The sequence below is a fragment of the Amphiprion ocellaris genome, chromosome 9 (genome assembly GCF_022539595.1).
Source record: "Amphiprion ocellaris isolate individual 3 ecotype Okinawa chromosome 9, ASM2253959v1, whole genome shotgun sequence".
In the NCBI taxonomy this organism is placed as follows: Eukaryota; Metazoa; Chordata; class Actinopteri; family Pomacentridae; genus Amphiprion; species Amphiprion ocellaris.
Genome location: NC_072774.1, coordinates 5,115,032 through 5,133,641, shown reverse-complemented (window position 1 = coordinate 5,133,641; position 18,610 = coordinate 5,115,032). Strand labels below are relative to the sequence as shown.

At 37.8% G+C, this 18,610-nt stretch overlaps 1 protein-coding gene and 1 long non-coding RNA gene across 3 annotated transcripts in view; one reads left to right on the top strand and one right to left on the bottom strand.

The window, feature by feature from the left end:
- Window positions 1–12,118, bottom strand: part of abcb4 (ATP-binding cassette, sub-family B (MDR/TAP), member 4) — a 28,025-nt gene extending 15,907 nt beyond the window's left edge. Inside the window, exons 1-12 of one of the 2 annotated variants that reach the window (XM_023290005.3) lie at window positions 12,070–12,118; window positions 9,727–9,800; window positions 7,824–7,911; window positions 5,940–6,105; window positions 5,800–5,848; window positions 4,948–5,139; window positions 4,615–4,786; window positions 3,461–3,585; window positions 2,421–2,592; window positions 2,228–2,341; window positions 951–1,061; window positions 750–875 (exon numbers count right to left, since the gene is read on the bottom strand). In XM_023290005.3, coding sequence (XP_023145773.2) covers window positions 750–875; window positions 951–1,061; window positions 2,228–2,341; window positions 2,421–2,592; window positions 3,461–3,585; window positions 4,615–4,786; window positions 4,948–5,139; window positions 5,800–5,848; window positions 5,940–6,105; window positions 7,824–7,911; window positions 9,727–9,800; window positions 12,070–12,105 — 1,425 coding nt within the window. In that variant the 5' untranslated portion in view covers window positions 12,106–12,118. Of the gene's footprint in view, window positions 1–749; window positions 876–950; window positions 1,062–2,227; window positions 2,342–2,420; window positions 2,593–3,460; window positions 3,586–4,614; window positions 4,787–4,947; window positions 5,140–5,799; window positions 5,849–5,939; window positions 6,106–7,823; window positions 7,912–9,726; window positions 9,801–10,013; window positions 10,156–12,069 lie in introns of those variants that run through there. The other variant, XM_023290006.3, reaches the window with a different exon arrangement.
- LOC118471602 (uncharacterized) lies at window positions 10,302–14,049 on the top strand. The gene is made up of 2 exons (XR_004848942.2): window positions 10,302–11,987; window positions 12,963–14,049. It is a non-coding gene; the product is annotated as an uncharacterized LOC118471602 (long non-coding RNA).
- The last annotated feature ends 4,561 nt before the right edge of the window (window positions 14,050–18,610 follow it).

Below are 18,610 nucleotides of genomic sequence, written 5' to 3'. Positions count from 1 at the left end.
CACATCATCATCATACTCCCACCTCCATGCTTCAGTGTCAGGACTATGCATCCACTGTGGTAGTCCTGGTCAGGTTCACACCAAACATGCTGGACTCCATCTGAGCCCAACAAATTTATCTTCATCTGATCAAAGATTGTTCTCCAACATTAATCTGGCTTCTGTTTGTGCACTTTAACAGTTTCATCTTGCAATGTTGTGGCAAACATCAAGCAAGATTGTTTTTCTTGTTCTTCTTCTTGATGTTCTGAACTTTCCTTCATTGATAATTCCTGTACCAAGTCTGAAGCAGCTGCTGTGTGTTTTTCACAGCTAGATTATAAAAGCAGTTCACTGTCTATGGAGTTATTTTAGGAGGACGACCACTAGAGCCATGATTAGTGGTATTATGGTTCCTTCTATACCTCCTGATTACTGCTGACACTGTGTTTCACAGATTTTTAGTTGATCTTCCTGTATCTTTTACCATCTTTGTGAAGTCTCACAGTTACATTTTTCAGTTCTTCTGTTAAATTCTCTTTGATGTGGAGCCATGATGCAGACATACAAATAGAAGTGGCTCATTTTAGAACCGTGTTCATGCATTTAGGCTGATTAGAAATCTTGGGTGGACTCAGTTTTACTGATGACAAGTGGATTTACTTTTGTTGCACTGAGTTTCTGATTTTCTTTTCAACTGTTGTCCATCTGAGTATGAAATGATAGATACTGAATCCTTTGCACAAAGTGCTTTATAAAGTCTCACTCACAGCTCCTTCCTGAGGATCGTAGAACCTCTGCAGCAGCTGGATCGTGGTACTTTTACCGCAACCGCTGCTGCCCACTAAGGCGATGGTCTGTCCACTCTTCACATCCAGACTCAAGTTATGTAATATCTGCAAATGATAACAATCTCAGTTATGAGGAGCATGTGGTTAACAGCTTCATATCTGTGGGCTGCTTTGACGTACCTGGACGTCCGGCCTCGAGGGGTAGGTGAAGTTGATGTTCTTGAACTCTATGTCTCCTCTGATGAAGTCAGGCTTGAAGCCAGTTTCTGAATAGCTGTCTATGGTTGGATTCTGTAAAAACAAAGAGCCAACAACATTTCACTCACTTCTAATCCTCGGCTCTGTTCTGGTTTGTAGTTTGGTGAGATCAAGAACGTGATTCTTATCGTGACCTCAAACAGACAATGGGAGGAAGGCGGTTAGCCCTGCAGGTTAGGCCCAGTGTGTTTGACAAGGTTAATGTTTATTTCCACAGCTCTTTGTGTTTTCACTGCTGCACACACACACACACACACACACACACACACACACACACACACACACACACACACACACACACACACACACACACACGCACAGCTGTGTTCTTCTGCCTCCTGCTTCACTGCTGAGAAAGGTTGAGCTCTGTGTTGATGATTATTTGAGACTGTTTAATGTCTCGCTTGGGTGCCTGAGCCCTTTGGACAGACAGTAAAAGTTATCTTTAGAGCGCCTTTATGCTTCTCAGTAAAAGACAAGGACAACACATACAGTCTAATAGAGACAAAGGAGTACAGCTAAATAGATACAGTCAATAAAAACCAAACCAACTGCGATTAAAAATTTGTCCAGAGTGCAACAACAACTAAAAAACCCTGATAGGAGATCTCATGTTTTTTCAGTTTTGCTTGAGGCTGTGTGCGTTTGTGTTCATGTGCAAACAGATGTGTTACTAAACCAGTAGTTTCTCGTATCCTGCATCTGCTTTTCTAAACTAACCTGAGTGTGTTGTCCCAATGAGAGACTGACACAAGCACTGCAGGCTAAACACCAAGCTGTCACACAGTAACTGCAGGCGAGACTTAGTCCCAAACTATCCTAAAAGTGGTTCAGTTCAACCAACTGGTTCTGCTTCATATTTCTCTAGCTCACTGAAGAGGCCTTTATCTGCACAGCAAAACTGCTATCCATCATAATCTCACTGCATTAATAATCACACTGTGCAATTATTTTTAGGAAAATAAGTAGAATTCAGTCGGTGGAAGAAGGTTGAGGAGAGTCTCGGCTGTGAAACAGACGACCTGCTGGTCCTTCATTCAAACAGCAGGAGCTCCAATTAGAGCAAAATCCAGCGTTTCATAACTGACTGCACCATCAAAGCAGCTCTGCAGAGCGCCCAAGTCCAGACTGCAGGTGCAATAATGCAAGCTGACAACTGTCCAGCAGCAGAGATTTTTCTGAAAAGCGGCTTCTCTTACATGGTCGATGATGGCGTACACTTTATGTGCAGCTCCTCGGGCGCTGGCAAACGTCTGGATGTTTGGAGACGTCTGTCCCAATGTGAAAGCTCCGATTAGCACAACGAAAAACACCTGAAAAGATAAACGAGTTACACCCAGACGTCCTTTTAAACGACACAAATAATGCAGAACTTCACTGCGTCCTACTCACGGTGAGCACAGATCCGATGGTGTACTCCCCCTTCAGGATGAGCGTGCTGCCGTACCAGAAAGCCAGAGCGTAGGACAGGTAGATCATCAGGAAGGTGAAGCCCATAGCGATGTTAGCAGAGATCGCCTTCTTCACCCCCATCTGCTTAGCGTCCTCCAGGTTCTTGTGATACCTGAGGCACAAAACACATGAGTTCTACTGAAAGGAGTCGATTTGAAATTAGATTGCAGTGACAGCAGCACACACAAATGAAGGGATGTAGAATGGATGCAGGAAACATTAATTCAATTTTTCCAGGGGTTTATTAAGTTACAGCCTTTTTCTGCCGAGACTGTGATTGTTTCGTGGATTCTTATTTATCTGCTCTGTCCAAATGTGTCTCTTTGTTGAGCAGAAAATATGAATGTATGAAAGGCATGATATCCTCTAAAGTTACAATATTAGTCGGAGCCCGAAACAATAAAAATGGAAATTGGAATGTGCTGCTCTGTTGGAAAATCCAAGCCTAAAATGGTGATATTTAATCTGCAGGCTGTGTACACACGTAGAAACAAATTACAAACCTAAGTAGTAAAATACCTTTTTATGTAGAGCTCCCTTTTTTTGTTTTTTTTCCAGTATTATTAACACCTGTGGGCACTTGGAAAAATTATACATATACTTATTCCAGGTTTTTAAAATTTTGTAAAATGAAAAAATCAAGAAAATCTATTTCATTTTTGTTTGTGTGTTTTTAAAAAAAAAAAGATTTATGGCATTAATTTAAAGGAGACTTGTCTGGCTTCTCTTTACTTCTAAGTCATGGTTGTGCTGTTTCTGTAGAGCTGCAGGAATTTATATTGCAATGAAAAATGAGCTTCTAATGAAGAAAACTGATTGCTTAGAGTTCAGAGGGGTAATTTCATCAAAACTCATCTTTAAAAATTACCTTCATGTTACTTTATTTCACCCACTGCATTAATTGATGTTGCTGCTTTATTTATTTTATACAGTATTTTCCTGCTGTTTGCATATGTTGACTGTATACTCTGTGCACTCACCTGTCGATCTCTTTCTCTTGACCACTAAAGGCAAAAACTGTCCTGATGGAAGAAAGCACCTCTTCTGCTACTGCTCCAGCTTTGGCATAAGCTGTCTGCTCTTTGGATGTGAAGCTCGTCAGCACCTGTCAAAGAGGGGAAATTACACTGAGTTATTATTCTCAAAATAACCAACGACTTCCTGACGGCAGCAGACTCTGGACTCTCATCCATGCTCATCCTTCTCGACCTGAGTCCTGCTCCATAGACTGGCATCCATCGGTTTATCATGCACACTCCTGGACTGGTTCACGTCATATCTCTCGGGTAAGAACATTCACATCCCAGCCCTCTCTCTTCTCCTCTGGTGTTACCAAGGCTCTGTTCTTGGTCCCATCCTCTTCATTATTTATCTTCTTCCACTTGGCTACATATTCCGTAAATAGAACATTCAGTTTCAGCAGATGACACACTGCTCTACTTTTCTACCAAACCCACCTCCACCCTCCCTCTGTGACTGTCTACAGGAAATCAAATCCTGGTTCTCCTCCAGCAGTGACAAAACTGAGGTTTTGACTCTCACAGAAGCACACAGTTTCACCATTACTCTCGACAACTCCTCTTTTTCCCCTCCTCTCAGGTCAAGAGTCTGGGTGTCGTGCTTGACGGCACTCTGTCATTCCAAACCCACATCAATAACATCACTCAGTCTGCTTCCATCTCCATAACATCATCCATCTCCATCCCTCCCTCACCCCTATCAGCTCTGCCATCCTGCACCACTCTCTGGTCTCCCCCTCAAGTCACTCCATAAACTCCAACTAGTTCAGAATGCTGCAGCCCAGATCATCACCAGGACACCTTCTCTCCACCACATCACCCCTGTTCTCCAACAACTTCCAATCACTCACCGCTTCATCTATAAAACCATGCTGCTAACCTTCAAGGCCTCCATAACCTCGCCTCTCTGTACCTCACTGATCTCCTCCACATAAACACACCCAGTCGGACTCTCAGATCATCTTCCTCCCTCAACCTCACCATCCCTCCTGCCCGTATGACCACCATGGGCTCCAGAGCCTTCAGCCGCTCTGCCCCCCGCCTCTGGAACTTATTATTGGTCATCAACGTCAAACATGTGGACAGCAACAGAAGAGGCAGAAAGATCCACAAACCTTACTGAAGAGCGCAGCAGAGATGCCCAGAGCAGGACTCACAGCCAGGATGACCAGGGTCAGCTTCCAGCCTTTGGTGAAGCCGATGACGAAGGACGCGATGAAGGTGGTGAAGCCTTGAATCAGCATCCCAGTCTTGTCTCCGATGCCCTCCTGGATCTTATAGATGTCACTGTGCATGGAAATACAGACAACATGGTCCAACAATGATCTTCAAAGCAACATTTATGAATCATGACTGGAAGAAAAAAACATTTTCTGGAAACTTTGCATGGAAAACAGAATACCAAAACATAAACAGAGTGTTTAGTTTGTTTTTTTTTGGTTACCCACTCTGTGAGTCGAGTGTTCAGCTCTCCCGTCTCATTGACATCAAACCAGCCGATGTCCTGCTGCATGATTCGGTGGAAGAACAAGGTGCGGATCCGTTTGACCTGCCGACCGGCCGCCAGCGTCCACAAGGACACCTGCAGGTAGGCGGCAACCAGGACCACAGCTCCCATGATGGAGTAGTAGATGGCAAAGCTGCCAGGAGAGAAAAGATATTTTCACCTGAGAAAGACAACTGGCTCTATTGTTGATCACATAAAGTGAGGATCGATCGATTATCGGCTGATTAATGGATCTGATATTTAGAATTTTACTTTACATCACTATCTTGGGAGCCGTTGGGTTTTCCATGTATGACATTGTAGTTTTCTAACCATGATATTTAAATTAATCAGATCAATTTGCATAATTAACAATATTGTAGGGTCCTAATACTAATGCCTAAAATAGTCAGGTACTTTTACATTACGTTGTAGGGTCCTAAGGTTCATATTTAAATTAGTCAGGTAAATTTACATAACTAATAATAGTGTATGGTTGGAACTTTAACATCTTACTTAGTCAGGTAAATTTGCATAATTATTAATACTATAGGGCCCGAACTTTAATCTTTAAGTGTATCAAGTAAATCTGAATAACACTCATTATTGTAGGGCCGGACATCAATATCTAATTATTTATTTATTTATTTATTTAATTAATTAAAAATATTGTATGGTCCACTCCTTAATATTTACATGAGTCACGTTAATTTGTTTAACAGATATTGTAGGGGCCAAACTTTAATTAGTCAGATAAATTTGTATTTTTTATCTGTTATTAATATCGGCCCTGAGGAAACATATTAAGCCTTACGTTGTCATTTCCTCTTGTAAGGTGCTGTTTGCGTAAAAGTCTGTGAAATCTGAAAACAAAAAGGTGACAAAAACACAGTTAAAAAGGGGCCACATTTCCCCCTATTTATGCATTCGAGTGGGCTGCATGTGGACACGCACTGGGGGGTAAGGTGATGTTGCCGAGGCCGGCTGCAGAGTCCGAGATGAAGCTGTCCGTCATGTCTCCGAACACGATGCACATGAGAGGAAGCACCACGCCGTTGACCATCGCCATCAACGTCCCGACCAGGATCATGAGCGTGTCCAAGTTGTCCGAAAACCTGAACTGCACATGAAAGAGACAAACACCAAAAGAGAGCAGCTTGAAGAAGGAAACCAGAGCTGGAAGCAGCTATTCTCCGCTCACAGCAGGAGGCTGGTGGAGTTCAGCCGAACAACAGGAGGATGTGCTGCACTCCCATCCTCCCTCCACACTTCCCCTCTTACCTCACAAACACTCACCTCAGTGTTATTCCTGAAAGATTACACAGTCCCAAAACACAACTTTCAACATCACTCTTCACCCAATAACCTCACACAAACACACAGAACTTCTCATGTCTATAAAAATATGCAGAAATATTGATCTTGTAGGGTCCCAACCTTAATATTTAACTATCAACACGAAGAGATTCTGTTTGTGTTCATTTTTACTGCAAATATGTACCAAATGAATACTGACAGCCTGCCTGCTCGTATGAAATCTTGGGATTTGTTTGGTTTTCATGTATAATTTGTAGGGTCTGAACCTTAACTATTAATCTAAATTAGTCAGGTCAATTGTTAGAGTATATAATGTTGTAGGGTCCTAACCTTAATAATTAAATGAGTCTGGTCAATTTGCGCAACAAATGATATTATACAATCTGAATTGCAAACAGTCAGCATTTTATATCACCTTGTAGGGTCCTAACTTTAATGTTTAAATTTGTGAGGTAAATTCGCATATTTTTTTTTTAAACAAAATAATTGGGTCCTAACCTTAACAGTTAAATTACAGGTACGTGTGCATAACAAATGCAAGTTTCAAACCTTAGTCAAGTAGATTTGCATTTTATATGATATTGTAGGGTCCTAACACCAACATTAACATGAGTCAGGGGAACTTGCAGAACAAATAACATTGTATGGTCTGAACCTTACTGAATAAATTATAATTAATAATTTTCTCTTTAATGTAATAGGGTAGGGTTCAAATTTCAATATTTAACGAGTCTGGATAATCTGCACGAAAAACGGTATTGTAGGGTCCAAACTTCAATTAGTTGGATAAATCAAAATTTTATGAATTTTATACAATTTGTAGGGTCTTACGTTTAGCATTTCAATTTGGGGGGTAACTAACAATTAATATTGCAGAGTCTGAACCTTAATTAGTCCGATACATGTCGATTCAATGCAATATTGTAGGGTCTTAACCTTAATATTTCAATTTGTGAGATATATTTGCAGAATTTGTAATACTGTAGGGCCCTAACACTAGTATTCGCATGAATTACATAAACAAATATTGTAGGGTAGATACCTTAACATTGAAATGATCCAATAAATTTGAATAACGGATAATATTGTAGGGTCTGAATGTTAAATAGGTAAATTTGCTTTTTATATATAGTATTGTAGGGTCCAAACACAAATATTTAACTGGTACATGGTCCAAACTTTAAGCAGTTAGGTAATTAGGCAAAACAAATATTGTAGCACCCTAACACTAAATAATTAGATAAATTTGCATAGCATGTAATATTGTAGGGGCCCTGATCTTAATATTGAAATTGATAACTTTGCATTTTATATGATATTGTAGGGTCCAACCCTTAAAATTCGACTAAAGTCTACAGAGTACAGTCGGTCTACAGTCTTACAACAGGACTTTTAACATCACTCTGACCCTTTAACCTCAAACACACATTTCTATAAAACTGTGAATCATAAATCAGGGAAATGAAAAAACAATCGTAAACCACAGTTCAGCTGGAAATCATGGTGTGACGCTGAACTTACCACGGCTATGGGTCCGACCATCGGTATCTTCTCTTCTTTCTTCTTCTTCTTCTTCTTTCCTTTCAAGTCGTCGTCATCCTCATTTTCTCTTTTGGACATAAAAACATCGTGACATCCAAGAGAGCCGAGATGATTAATCGAGCATTAAACCATTCGCCAGCTTTTCTGATAATTGATTGTTTGGTTAAAGAAAGAAAAATAGGTCTTAAATGTGAATATTTTCTGGATTCTTTCCTCCTCTGAGACTGTAAACTGAATATCTTTGCGCTATAGATGAGAGAAGGCATTTGGCAATTTTGGGAAACATTTTTCACCACATCGATTAATAAAAAAAAAAAAAAAAATTGACATAATTTAAAAAATAATAATTTGTATCCCCTTTTATGTGGTATTTCATAATGTTAAAGTATTTATACATGCAATTTATTTGTTTATCTTCATTATTATTTATCTCATTCTATTTTATTTTACAGCTGTTGAAATATAAACAATTCATGCAGTTATCCTAGTTTATATTTATTGCTCATATTATCTTTTTATTTACCTTGTTATCTAAACTACTAATTGTCTTTAATTTCCTTGTATGCTTGTCTACATTAGTCTCTAAATCATTTTTTAACATCATAGATGTTTAATCATATATGAAAATGAGTATTCGTTGCAGCTTGTACCTGTAGTTTCTATCATTTTAAAGATTTATTATTAATATTTTTTCAACTTTATTCAATCATCCTAACTATTTATCTTATCCTATATTACTTTATTAACATTTTGCTGTTTTACTACAATCCATTTGTCCATTTTAGAACCGTAATTTCTCTGTTATTTGTATTTCTTGTATTATCTTTTATTTATCTCTTACCATTTTTACCACCCGTATCCTGTTTTTCTTATTCTATTTAGTCGTTTTGCTGCTCATTTGTCAATAGTAAATCTATTTTTAACATCATGTTTGCTTTATTTAACAACAGTTACTTAAATCTACAAGAAAAACAATCATCAGTTGCAGCCTTCATGTTAAATATACAGAATAATTTGCATGTTTTTTACATACCACGATTCATTCACTCATTCTAAATGCTACTTCAGGAAAACTACACAACAATCAGCATCAAATTACCGCTAAAGAAATCAAAATGCAGGATGATTTGTTTGAGAGTATTGTGTATTAATGGATTATACCTGCCGATATGTATGAGTTTAATGTAGCAGCTGGTTAACATGAGGCTCCTTTTAATAACTTTACAAAGTGTTTGGTCACTTGTGATCAATAAATATCATCTCATCTTAACCTAAACTGAAGTAAAACATAATTTATTTGTTATTTAGATTTTCTATCATTATTCTGAATCTGCAAAGCAACTGGTGGCTAAAATTATGAAAAAAATGGAGCACAGAAGTGGATTAAAAGTATGAAACCGCTGCACTGACACCCTGCCACACAGAATTTAGTTTAAATGTTCATTTATTCATTTATAAGGTTTAAATAAGAGTTTCTCTGCTCCTAATGGACTTCTAGGCGTCTCCTGTACAATCAGATTCTACTCCTCCTCTGTGGAGACTTTTGATAAACATCTCAAGAGGTTTTCTGTATCTTTTAGTAATTATTTGGAGAATTTGATCTTAAAGCTTGACTTCCTGCTCTGTCCAGCCTTTTCAGTACTTTATTTATTTATTTACTAGTTTAGTTCCTGTTTTGCACATATTTTTTGTTATTTTATAACACATTCAGCACTTTGCAAATCCTCTCTGGTTGTTTTAAATCTATTTTTATTATTATTTAAAAATGGAAAAAAAATGTTTACACTCCTGTAAACTGTCTCAAAATGATACTCAGGTCTAGAATTGATAAACTGGGTTCTTAATTTGGAGAAATAAAGGATTTAAAGTGTATTTTTTGTACCTTAAATCTCCGTTTTGTTCGGGTTTGGCTGAAGACAGCATTTCCATCTCGTTCTTCTCCTCCATGTCTGCGTCCTGTCAGAGGAAGAGCAGCCAGTTTACATTTCCCAGCTTCATCCAAACAGTTTACATCAGCGTTTCTGAAATAAAACCTCCACAGAACCGACTTATTTAAAGTAAAATCACCCAACAGGGCAGATGTGGTCATAAGAAACACCGGAAAAATGTCGAATTTGAAATAAAACACAGAAGAAATGTCCTAAAGCCTCCAGAGCTGCTGCGACGTACCGTTCCTCCGCCGCAGTCCTCTCGGTCTGCGTCCTCCGGTCACCTGAGATGTGGATCCTCACACCCACCGTAAATGAAGTCCTCCTCCTCCTCCTCCTCCTCCTCACCCTCCTCACCCCCTGCCTGCCTGCCTCCACGCGTGTCTTCAGGGCTTCAGGAGGAGCCTCGTGGGGAATAAAGTGTCCGCTCCGCTGCGCCCTCCTCAGACCACCACAGCTACGTGTCGGATCTTCTTCCTCCGGGTCAGGACTCAGGCTGCCTTCTTGGGGAATCATTGATCACACATCTGGCAGCCTGCAGGGGCGTGGACTCTGCTGATATGGAGGCCTGATGCTGCCACAGTGGTTCAACAATCAGCTTCACTGACGGCCAAATAAAACCAGACTGCATTTCCTGCAGTGGGTTGCAGGAAAACTGCAGCAGCTGAAAGTCTGAACGCGACGCAGAAACGGAAGGAGACGGTCGAGACTGAGCCTGTGGTCGAGGCTTGTTTTTATTAAGGGAAGCAGTTTTTGAACATGAAACCAACAGGATTCTTGCAATAACAAGAATAAAAATAATATATGTAGTTTCATATCTTAGTTTAAATTAATTTCTGGTTATAAAAAGATAAAAGATGTTTAAAAGAACCCCTTAAATTTCACAGTGAGAATTTTTTTAGGACCACTATTGCCTCGCAATAATCTCTGCATTTCCTCACAATAACTTTTGCATTTTCTTGCAATAAGTTTTATTGCAATAAGTTTTGCATTTCTGTGCAGTACCTTCTGCATTCTTTCGCAATAGTTTATGCATTTTCTTGCGGTAAGTTTTGGGTTTTCTCACAATAACATTTAAGTTTTCTTCACAATAACTTTTGCATTTCTAACTTTTACATTCTCTTCCCATAAGTTCTGCCTTTCATTGCAATATGTTTTGCATTTCCTCGCAGTCACTTTTACATTTTCTAGTGATACGTTTTTTTACCCTTTGAGCTAACATTTGGGTTTTCTTGCAATAACTTGTGCATTTCCTCACAATAACTTTTCCGTTTCTTCACAACAACTTTTGTGTTTCCTTGCAACAACTCTTGTTTTTCCTTGTAATAAGTTTTGCCTTCTCTTGGAATAACATTTGCATTTCTGTACTGTACCTTCTGCATTCTTTTGTAATAGTTTATGTATTCCAATTTGTATTCCATTTGCAATAAGTTTTGCATTTTCTCGCAATAACAGTTGTGTTTCATAACAATAACATTTACAGTTCATCACAGTAACTTTTGAGTTTCCTCGCAATAAGTTTGGCATCACAATAACTTTCCCTTGCAATAACTTTTGCATTTTGTCACAGTAATTTTTGCCTTTCATTGCAATGTTTTGCATTTCCTCACAATAACATTTGCAACATAACATAACATAACATAACATTTTCCTTGCAGTCACTTATGCATTTTCTTGCGATATGTTTTGTTACCCTTTAAGCTAACATTTAGGTTTTCTTGCAATAACTTCTGTATTTCCTCACAATAAGTTTTTCATTTCTTCGCAACAACTTTTGCTTTTTTTAGTAATAAGTTTTGCCTTCTCTTGCAATAACATTTGTGTTGTGACTTCTAGTCATAGTTGCAGTGTTTCCACAGAGGTGCAGGTGTCATCATGTCAGTATTGTTTCTACTTTTTAGAATAGGGCAGAATTTGTGATTAGTTCTGAGTGTTTTATGTTTCTTTTTAACTTTACTGCTCCCTGGTGGTGAAACTGTCTGAACGTCGGCCCTCTTTGGCCCCCCGACTTTACGCCCCTGCCTCTCTTTCTTTTTTTAGCCCCTGTATCAGATGACTCATTTTTTCCTGCTGAACTGTTGCCTACATTTAATCGGTTGCATCAGTTTGCTTGCATGTGTGAGTCTCTGGAAACTCAACAGATCAATGGAAAGGAGAATCGCCCACGATGGAATCACACAGAAGACAGCAGGATGTCCTGAAAGACCGCAGACTGGTAACGTGGATAGTTGTGTGCAGATCTCATCGTGTTCAGATTAGATTAGTTGGGTTAGAAAGCGATAGAAAAAATAACTTACAGGGACATTTTGTGCAACAGTCTCTGCTGTGTCCATCTACCAGCTGCTCCTCTCAGTCTGCAGTGTAAACACACTTTCAGACACTGAACAGTTGAGGGCGGCTCTGTCAATAATCTGCATGCTGAACCACAAACCAGCCTACATTTGTCATCTCTGCTCTCAGACTGTAATGTTTACATGACAAGCAGCAACATGTACTTGAAGAAGAGACTCATAGAAACACATCGCTTCCTGTCCAGTGTTATAATCAGTTAAAGGGCTATTTTTGTGATCATTCAGAAGCATCTGTGCTGCTGAAAAGACAAACCACACACAGAGCCGGTTATAACTAAATATACCCCATCTAAACAAAGCACATGTCATTTTAAACACGCACAGCAAGAGAAGCACATCATCTGCATAAAGTAGAGATGCAACTCTGAGGTTCTCAAAGCGGACCAGTTCCTCACCTCGACTGAGATCCAGTTCTTTAACTTTACAACCAGGATCGGAGACACGAAGCGACCTGTTTAATATCTCGGAATCTAAATGTCAAACATATTTTGCTCTGATTATGCTAGTTTTTTAAGCAATCAATGAGTTATATCATAGTTTGTCTTCAATATTTAACATAAATTAAACCTTTAATGAGTAGGCCAGTCCAAACTTTTACTGGTTTTGTAAATTATTAAAGATTATACCACTGATCTATCATCTGTTTGGCTTTTAATCTCTTTCTAAACCGCACTGCAATCAGCTCTGTCAAAAAGTGGTCGTATAGTTTCACTTAACTGTTTATGGCCCAAATGGAGCTAAAACTATGAAATGTTTAATGAAAATAGTAAAGATTAAGGAATAATCAAAACCTAAGTGCACATTTAAGCATCTGAACATCACTTTTTCTTCTTTTCCAGCAGATTTATCTTGTGACCTTTACGAAGATGCTGAACTGTAGATTCGACCAGACCACTAAACTGTATAAAACAGGTAAAATTGCACTATGATCAGTTATTTTCCTGCATAATAAGTACTTTCTACATTAATTCTAGTTTCTAACAGTAGATAATCATTCTGTTAGTAACATTTCTGTATGACTAAGACAGCCAACAAGAGACAGTGGCAAAATGTCACAGTTTCTCTGATTATTATTGTGTTTTCTTTGACATTTTATTTCTCTTTTTCAGTGTGTTTTAAAATATGTTGATGTTAAACAAGTTCTCTAGTGATGCATACTATATGTGGCAGAAGTGAGGACGAAGGTGAATAACGTGAAAATGTAATAAATCTTATCTGCTGCTTGTTAAACGCCACTATCTGCTAGAACTACATGTCAGATAATGTGAGAGGAGCTGAAAATATTGATGATTTTATATTAAAAATGCACCTTCTCAAGCTACAATCATTAGTCAGGTAATAGATTAATGTCAACTATTAAAATAATTGTGAAATATTTTGTTAATCAGTTAAAAATAGTTGACAACCCAAAGAAAAAATGTCCAAATTGTGTGATTGCAACTTCTTAAATGTGAATATTTTCTGGTTTCTTTCCTCCTTTATGACAGTAAATTGAATATTTTTGGGTTCTGGACAAAAAAAATGTGTCATTGGGAGCTTTGACAAACAATGATTGTCATTTTTTCAACAAATAATCCAGAAAATAATCAACACATTAATGAAAATTATGATGAGTCACAGCCCTTTTACATAGTGTTTTATAATCCAGTAGTATTTTGTATTTTACTTTGTTGTTGTTTTACTATACATTCTTTTTTAATCCATCATAATTTAATTGAATTACTCTTTTTAATCTTTTATTCATCTTTAACTATCCAAACCACTTATTTATTGTCTTAAATTTCATAATTTCCTTGTGTGTGAGTCTCTACGTCTATTTTATCATCCTCTACGTTTAGTCAACTATTGAATTTGATTGTGCCACATTAAATAAGGTTTATATCTATGTGTTTCCTACAGTGTTATAAAGTTATAGTGTAAATCGCATCCACTCTGCTTATCTTTCTTCTCTTTGTGGTGTCTTCTGTAATTAAGCAAACTCATAATTTTGCTTCAGTCATGGTCAAAGGTTCAGTTTTCAGGACGAGTCATCGAAAACTTCACGCCACAAACAGGAAACGCACAAACGTCAGTGGATTGGAGACTGAAATCCTCGTTCTGTTCACCTTAAAAGGCCTTAATGCGGAGTTTATTTGTTTAAGGGCCACATTACGACCATGATTGCATGTCTTGTTAAAGTCTGACACTGTGTGACTCACTGATAAAATGCCATAAAGACAAAGATTTTATACTGTGCCTTCATAAACGAAGAGCAAAAAGCCTAAAGAGGAGCTAGTTCAGGTTCTGAAACATGCAGCAAAAGAGAATAATGTCTTATCTTCAACATTATCATCACTATGAAAGTCTCTAGAGTATGTTTTTTTCTCTTTTTTTTTACTGTCACTGACTTCGTGAGAAATGCTGACTGTGGTTTAAACTTTTAACCTGCACAGAAATCTGAAACCACAAACAGTCGACGTTAAAACAAGACACTTGTGATCTGATTTTGTTTCCTGTTTTGTGACACATGATATAAATTTCTCACGTACAAGTAAGATGATGTATGAAAAATCCTATTTCAGATCCTATTCACATTCTCACTTCAGGACATGATTCATTTATATTAATATAAAGCCAAATTAAATCAAAAATGCTGCTGACTCCAGGAACCACAACTCTAATAAAAGCACATTGTACTGTTCATACCACCATCCACCCATATCTGTACATTTACAGTTATCTGTCTTTATATTGGTCTCTATACTGTTATGTTTATATACTTACAGTTGTGAGCAAACTTTTCCATCCACTTGTAAAGACCATGTGCATCATGACAGTTTTGAGTTGCCAATGACTCCTATAAATATGAATTTTATAGAATCGATAGGAGGTCTTTGTCACAAAAAACAATCATGCATTTGGGTTCTTCATATATTTATTTCAGCTTTTCTGGAAATATCGCAAATATTTTTGTTTGGTTTCAAAAATATACATACAGTAACTTGAATTATCAGTTTTGGTGATGTAGAGAGTGGTATTAATCAAATTTTCTCTGTTTCATGGCCTCTTAAATTTTCGTGAGGGATTACAGTTGACTATAGCTGCTGACTCCTCTGAGCCAATTTAAATAGAGCCCATTTGATTCCCTCGTTAGACTCGGCTACAAATATTCCAATGGGAAAGTCTGAGGAGCTCAGCAAAGATCTGAAAAAGCAAATTATTGACTTAAACACACCAGAAAATCCCTTGGAGCCACTTCAAAGCAGCTAAATATCCCAAAATCATCTGTTTTCGAGTAGAAAGTTCATGGTCTGGTTGTGTTACTGCCACCATCAAGAAGAAAACACAAACTATCACCTGCTGCTAAGAGACAATTGGTCAGGATGGTCAAGAGTCAACCAAGAATCATCAAAAAGCAGCTGCAATTCAGTGTCCACAGTGTTTTACATGAACATGAGCTGAGAAGCTCCAGAAGAAGGAAGTTCTTCCTCTAGAAGCAGAACCTTAAAGTTTGCTGCTGACCACATGGACAAAGAAAAGGCCTTCTGGAGAAAAGTTCTGTGGTCAGATGGAACAAAAACTGAGTAGAAATATGTTTGGAGGAGAGAAGGTGAGACTTTTAACCCCAAAAACACCAAACTTACCATCAAGCATGGTGGTGGCAGTATCATGGTCTGGGGCTTTCTAGAAGAGCTTTTGGACTGGTTTCAGATTGTATATTGATTTATGTTTGGTTTCAGTCTTGGTTCTCTTGGTTTTGGATGTGATTTAAAGTTGGTTTTGGATTTATTTCACACTGGATTTGGCTTAGGACTAGTTTTAGATTGTCTTGGGTCTTGGACTTTTTAGGCTTAGTTTAGGTTTGACTTTGATCCCGATTTGACACTGGTTTTTGACTTTTTGACAGCTGGTTTCAGATTGTATTCTGACTGGTACTGAACATATTTTTGGACTGGTTTAGGTTTGATTTTGGTCCTGGTTTTAGACTTTTTGAGGACTGGTTTCAGACTGTCTTGGGCGAGTCTTAGACCTGTTTTTAGCCCCAAGAACCTGAAAAATCCACAGTTATCTTTATCAATATTCATATTTCATGCAGAGATAATTGAAAGACATTTCTGTAAAAATTTGATGATTTGTGATGGAATGACCCAAATATTAAGAACAAAAATTCCTCGTTCTTACATGTCAGTGTTTTTTTTTTTTTTTTTTACTAGTTTATAAACAGAGTTTGGTCATATAAAGATGTATTATTTCCTACAAGGGTGAAACATTAAGGCTAAAAATATGTCTGACAGCAAACAGGCAGCTAATGTTCCTGTTAATAGAATAAACATTCTGAACTTCAAGTTTGGCCTGTTTCTATAAGTACTGCTCCATTTCTGGAGGCTAATTAAGTTGGCAACTGGTTTTTTGACAGCTGTTCTGTTAATTTTCAGACCAGCCGCACAAGCCTTACGCAAGTTTTTAAGAAGAATTCCCCTTGAAAAACCCCCAAAATCTTGAAATAATTGAAGTGTCTTAAGACTTAAGAAACTACAGTAAAATCACTTCTGAAACAGTAATGCTCAGTTTTCATTGAATGTAATTCTGGGATTTTCCAGAAACATTATTACACCTCCTTCAGTCCTGTTTTCTGCCCACAGCTGCTGGTTGTCAGATTATTTCCTCTGGCTTTAACCTTCCTGTTGTCTTCATTTATGGGCACCAAAAAATATTGTTTCCTTGTTGAAAAAAATCCAAAAATTCAGCAAAAAAATCCCCAAATTTCTAAAAATTTGCAAAACCTTCAGAAAGAAAATTCCAATAATTTCTTTAAAGTTTCCCTTAAAAGTTTTTTATATATACATTTTTAAAAATCTGCCAAATTTGACAAGAAAATTTGTGTAAATACTTTCAAAAAATGAATAAAAATTTTCCCCCCAAAAATCCTAAAAATATCAAAAATGATTACATGTATATCAGTAAAATTTCTAATATTTTCTTTAAGAGCATTCCCAAAAAAATCAACCAAAATCCAGCGAAATTCGCTGGATTTTGGTTGATTTTTTGTGAATGTTCTTAAGAAACATTTTGTTTCCATCAAAAAATTTTCAAAAATTGCCCAGAAATGTTGAAAATGTGGACATCAGAAGTTTCACTGTGAAAATAAATTTTTCATAGAGAGCCCAACTTCATAGCCTTCAACAACAACAGCGACTTCTGGATAGCAAACATTAAGACATGCGAGGAAAGGAGGCTCACGTACTGCCATAAAGGTGTAGATAAGGAGGGTTAATAAACATCTGCAGCATCCCGCAGCATCAGTGCTTCTCCATGTGCATTTACGCATGTGGTGGCACAGCAGCGGTGCCTTCATTAAGATCAGCAATACATTACATTACATTGTCTCTTAGCAGCAGGTAATAGTTTGTATTACATTAGATCAGTAATATTCAGTCTCTGTTCCACACAGATTCTAGGTTTATAGGGTTTAATTATTTGTTTTAAATATTCTGTGGATGAATCCTGAGCTCCATCAGAGCTGCCAGGAGACTTTTATTAAGCTAAGCGGCCATAGCGCACAAAATTACGCTGCACTGCTTTAGCTGTGTTATTAGGACTATAAGATGATTTTAGTCCAATAATTTGTCACTAAGATGCTTCAATCAGAGGCTGATCCTGTCAGAAAAGGTTCAGGTAGCTTTGAGGCTCCGTACATTTCTGACAGGTGATGGAAACTCATGCACATACGTGGAAAAACGAAACACAGAAATGGACAATATGGATTATTATTTTAGCTCCAGATCAGAACTGGTCAAGCACAGGCGCGTACGTGCATCATTTAAGTCATGGCAACAGAAGGTGACGCGCACCTATAAAAGGCCTGCTGACCTTCAGACGTTCCCCTTTTGCATTTGGACATTTACTTGACCTCTTACAAATCCACAAGCCTGCTGCAAAGCTCGCTATTTTGGAAAGTTGGACAACTTTAAACTCTTTGGACACTTCGGATCATTGGACAAGAACCTCAGCGGACTGAAGACGAAGCTCACCTTGAAGGAGAAGACACCACACACCTGAAGAAACACCTGAAGTTTGCCAGATCGACCGTCAGCATGAAGGTAAGAAAATTCAGTTCATGCTTTTCTCATCAGCTGATCTTCTGAGCACTGCGTTTTACTGTGTAACCGTACAGAGAAATGTGCTGATAAAACTGTTGTTTTGTTCTGGGATCATGAATTTTAGTCTAATTTTAACATTGGAAGTCATCAGATGCTGGCATCAGCTGTACTTGTTGATCCTTGAGTAAAATGATTAGTAGAAATGACAATGATTTAATTAAAAATATGCCACTGCAGAGAGTTTAGTGTTGAAGATCAGTTCAGTATCTGTCCTGATCTGGAGCTTTTGGTCATGTGACATTAATTCCACGTTGTCATGGAATCCATTTGAGTTGATGAATCTCATCTTTCAGAACTAAAAGCGAAAGAAAAAAATCTTTCTTTTAAAAATAAGAAACTTGAATGTC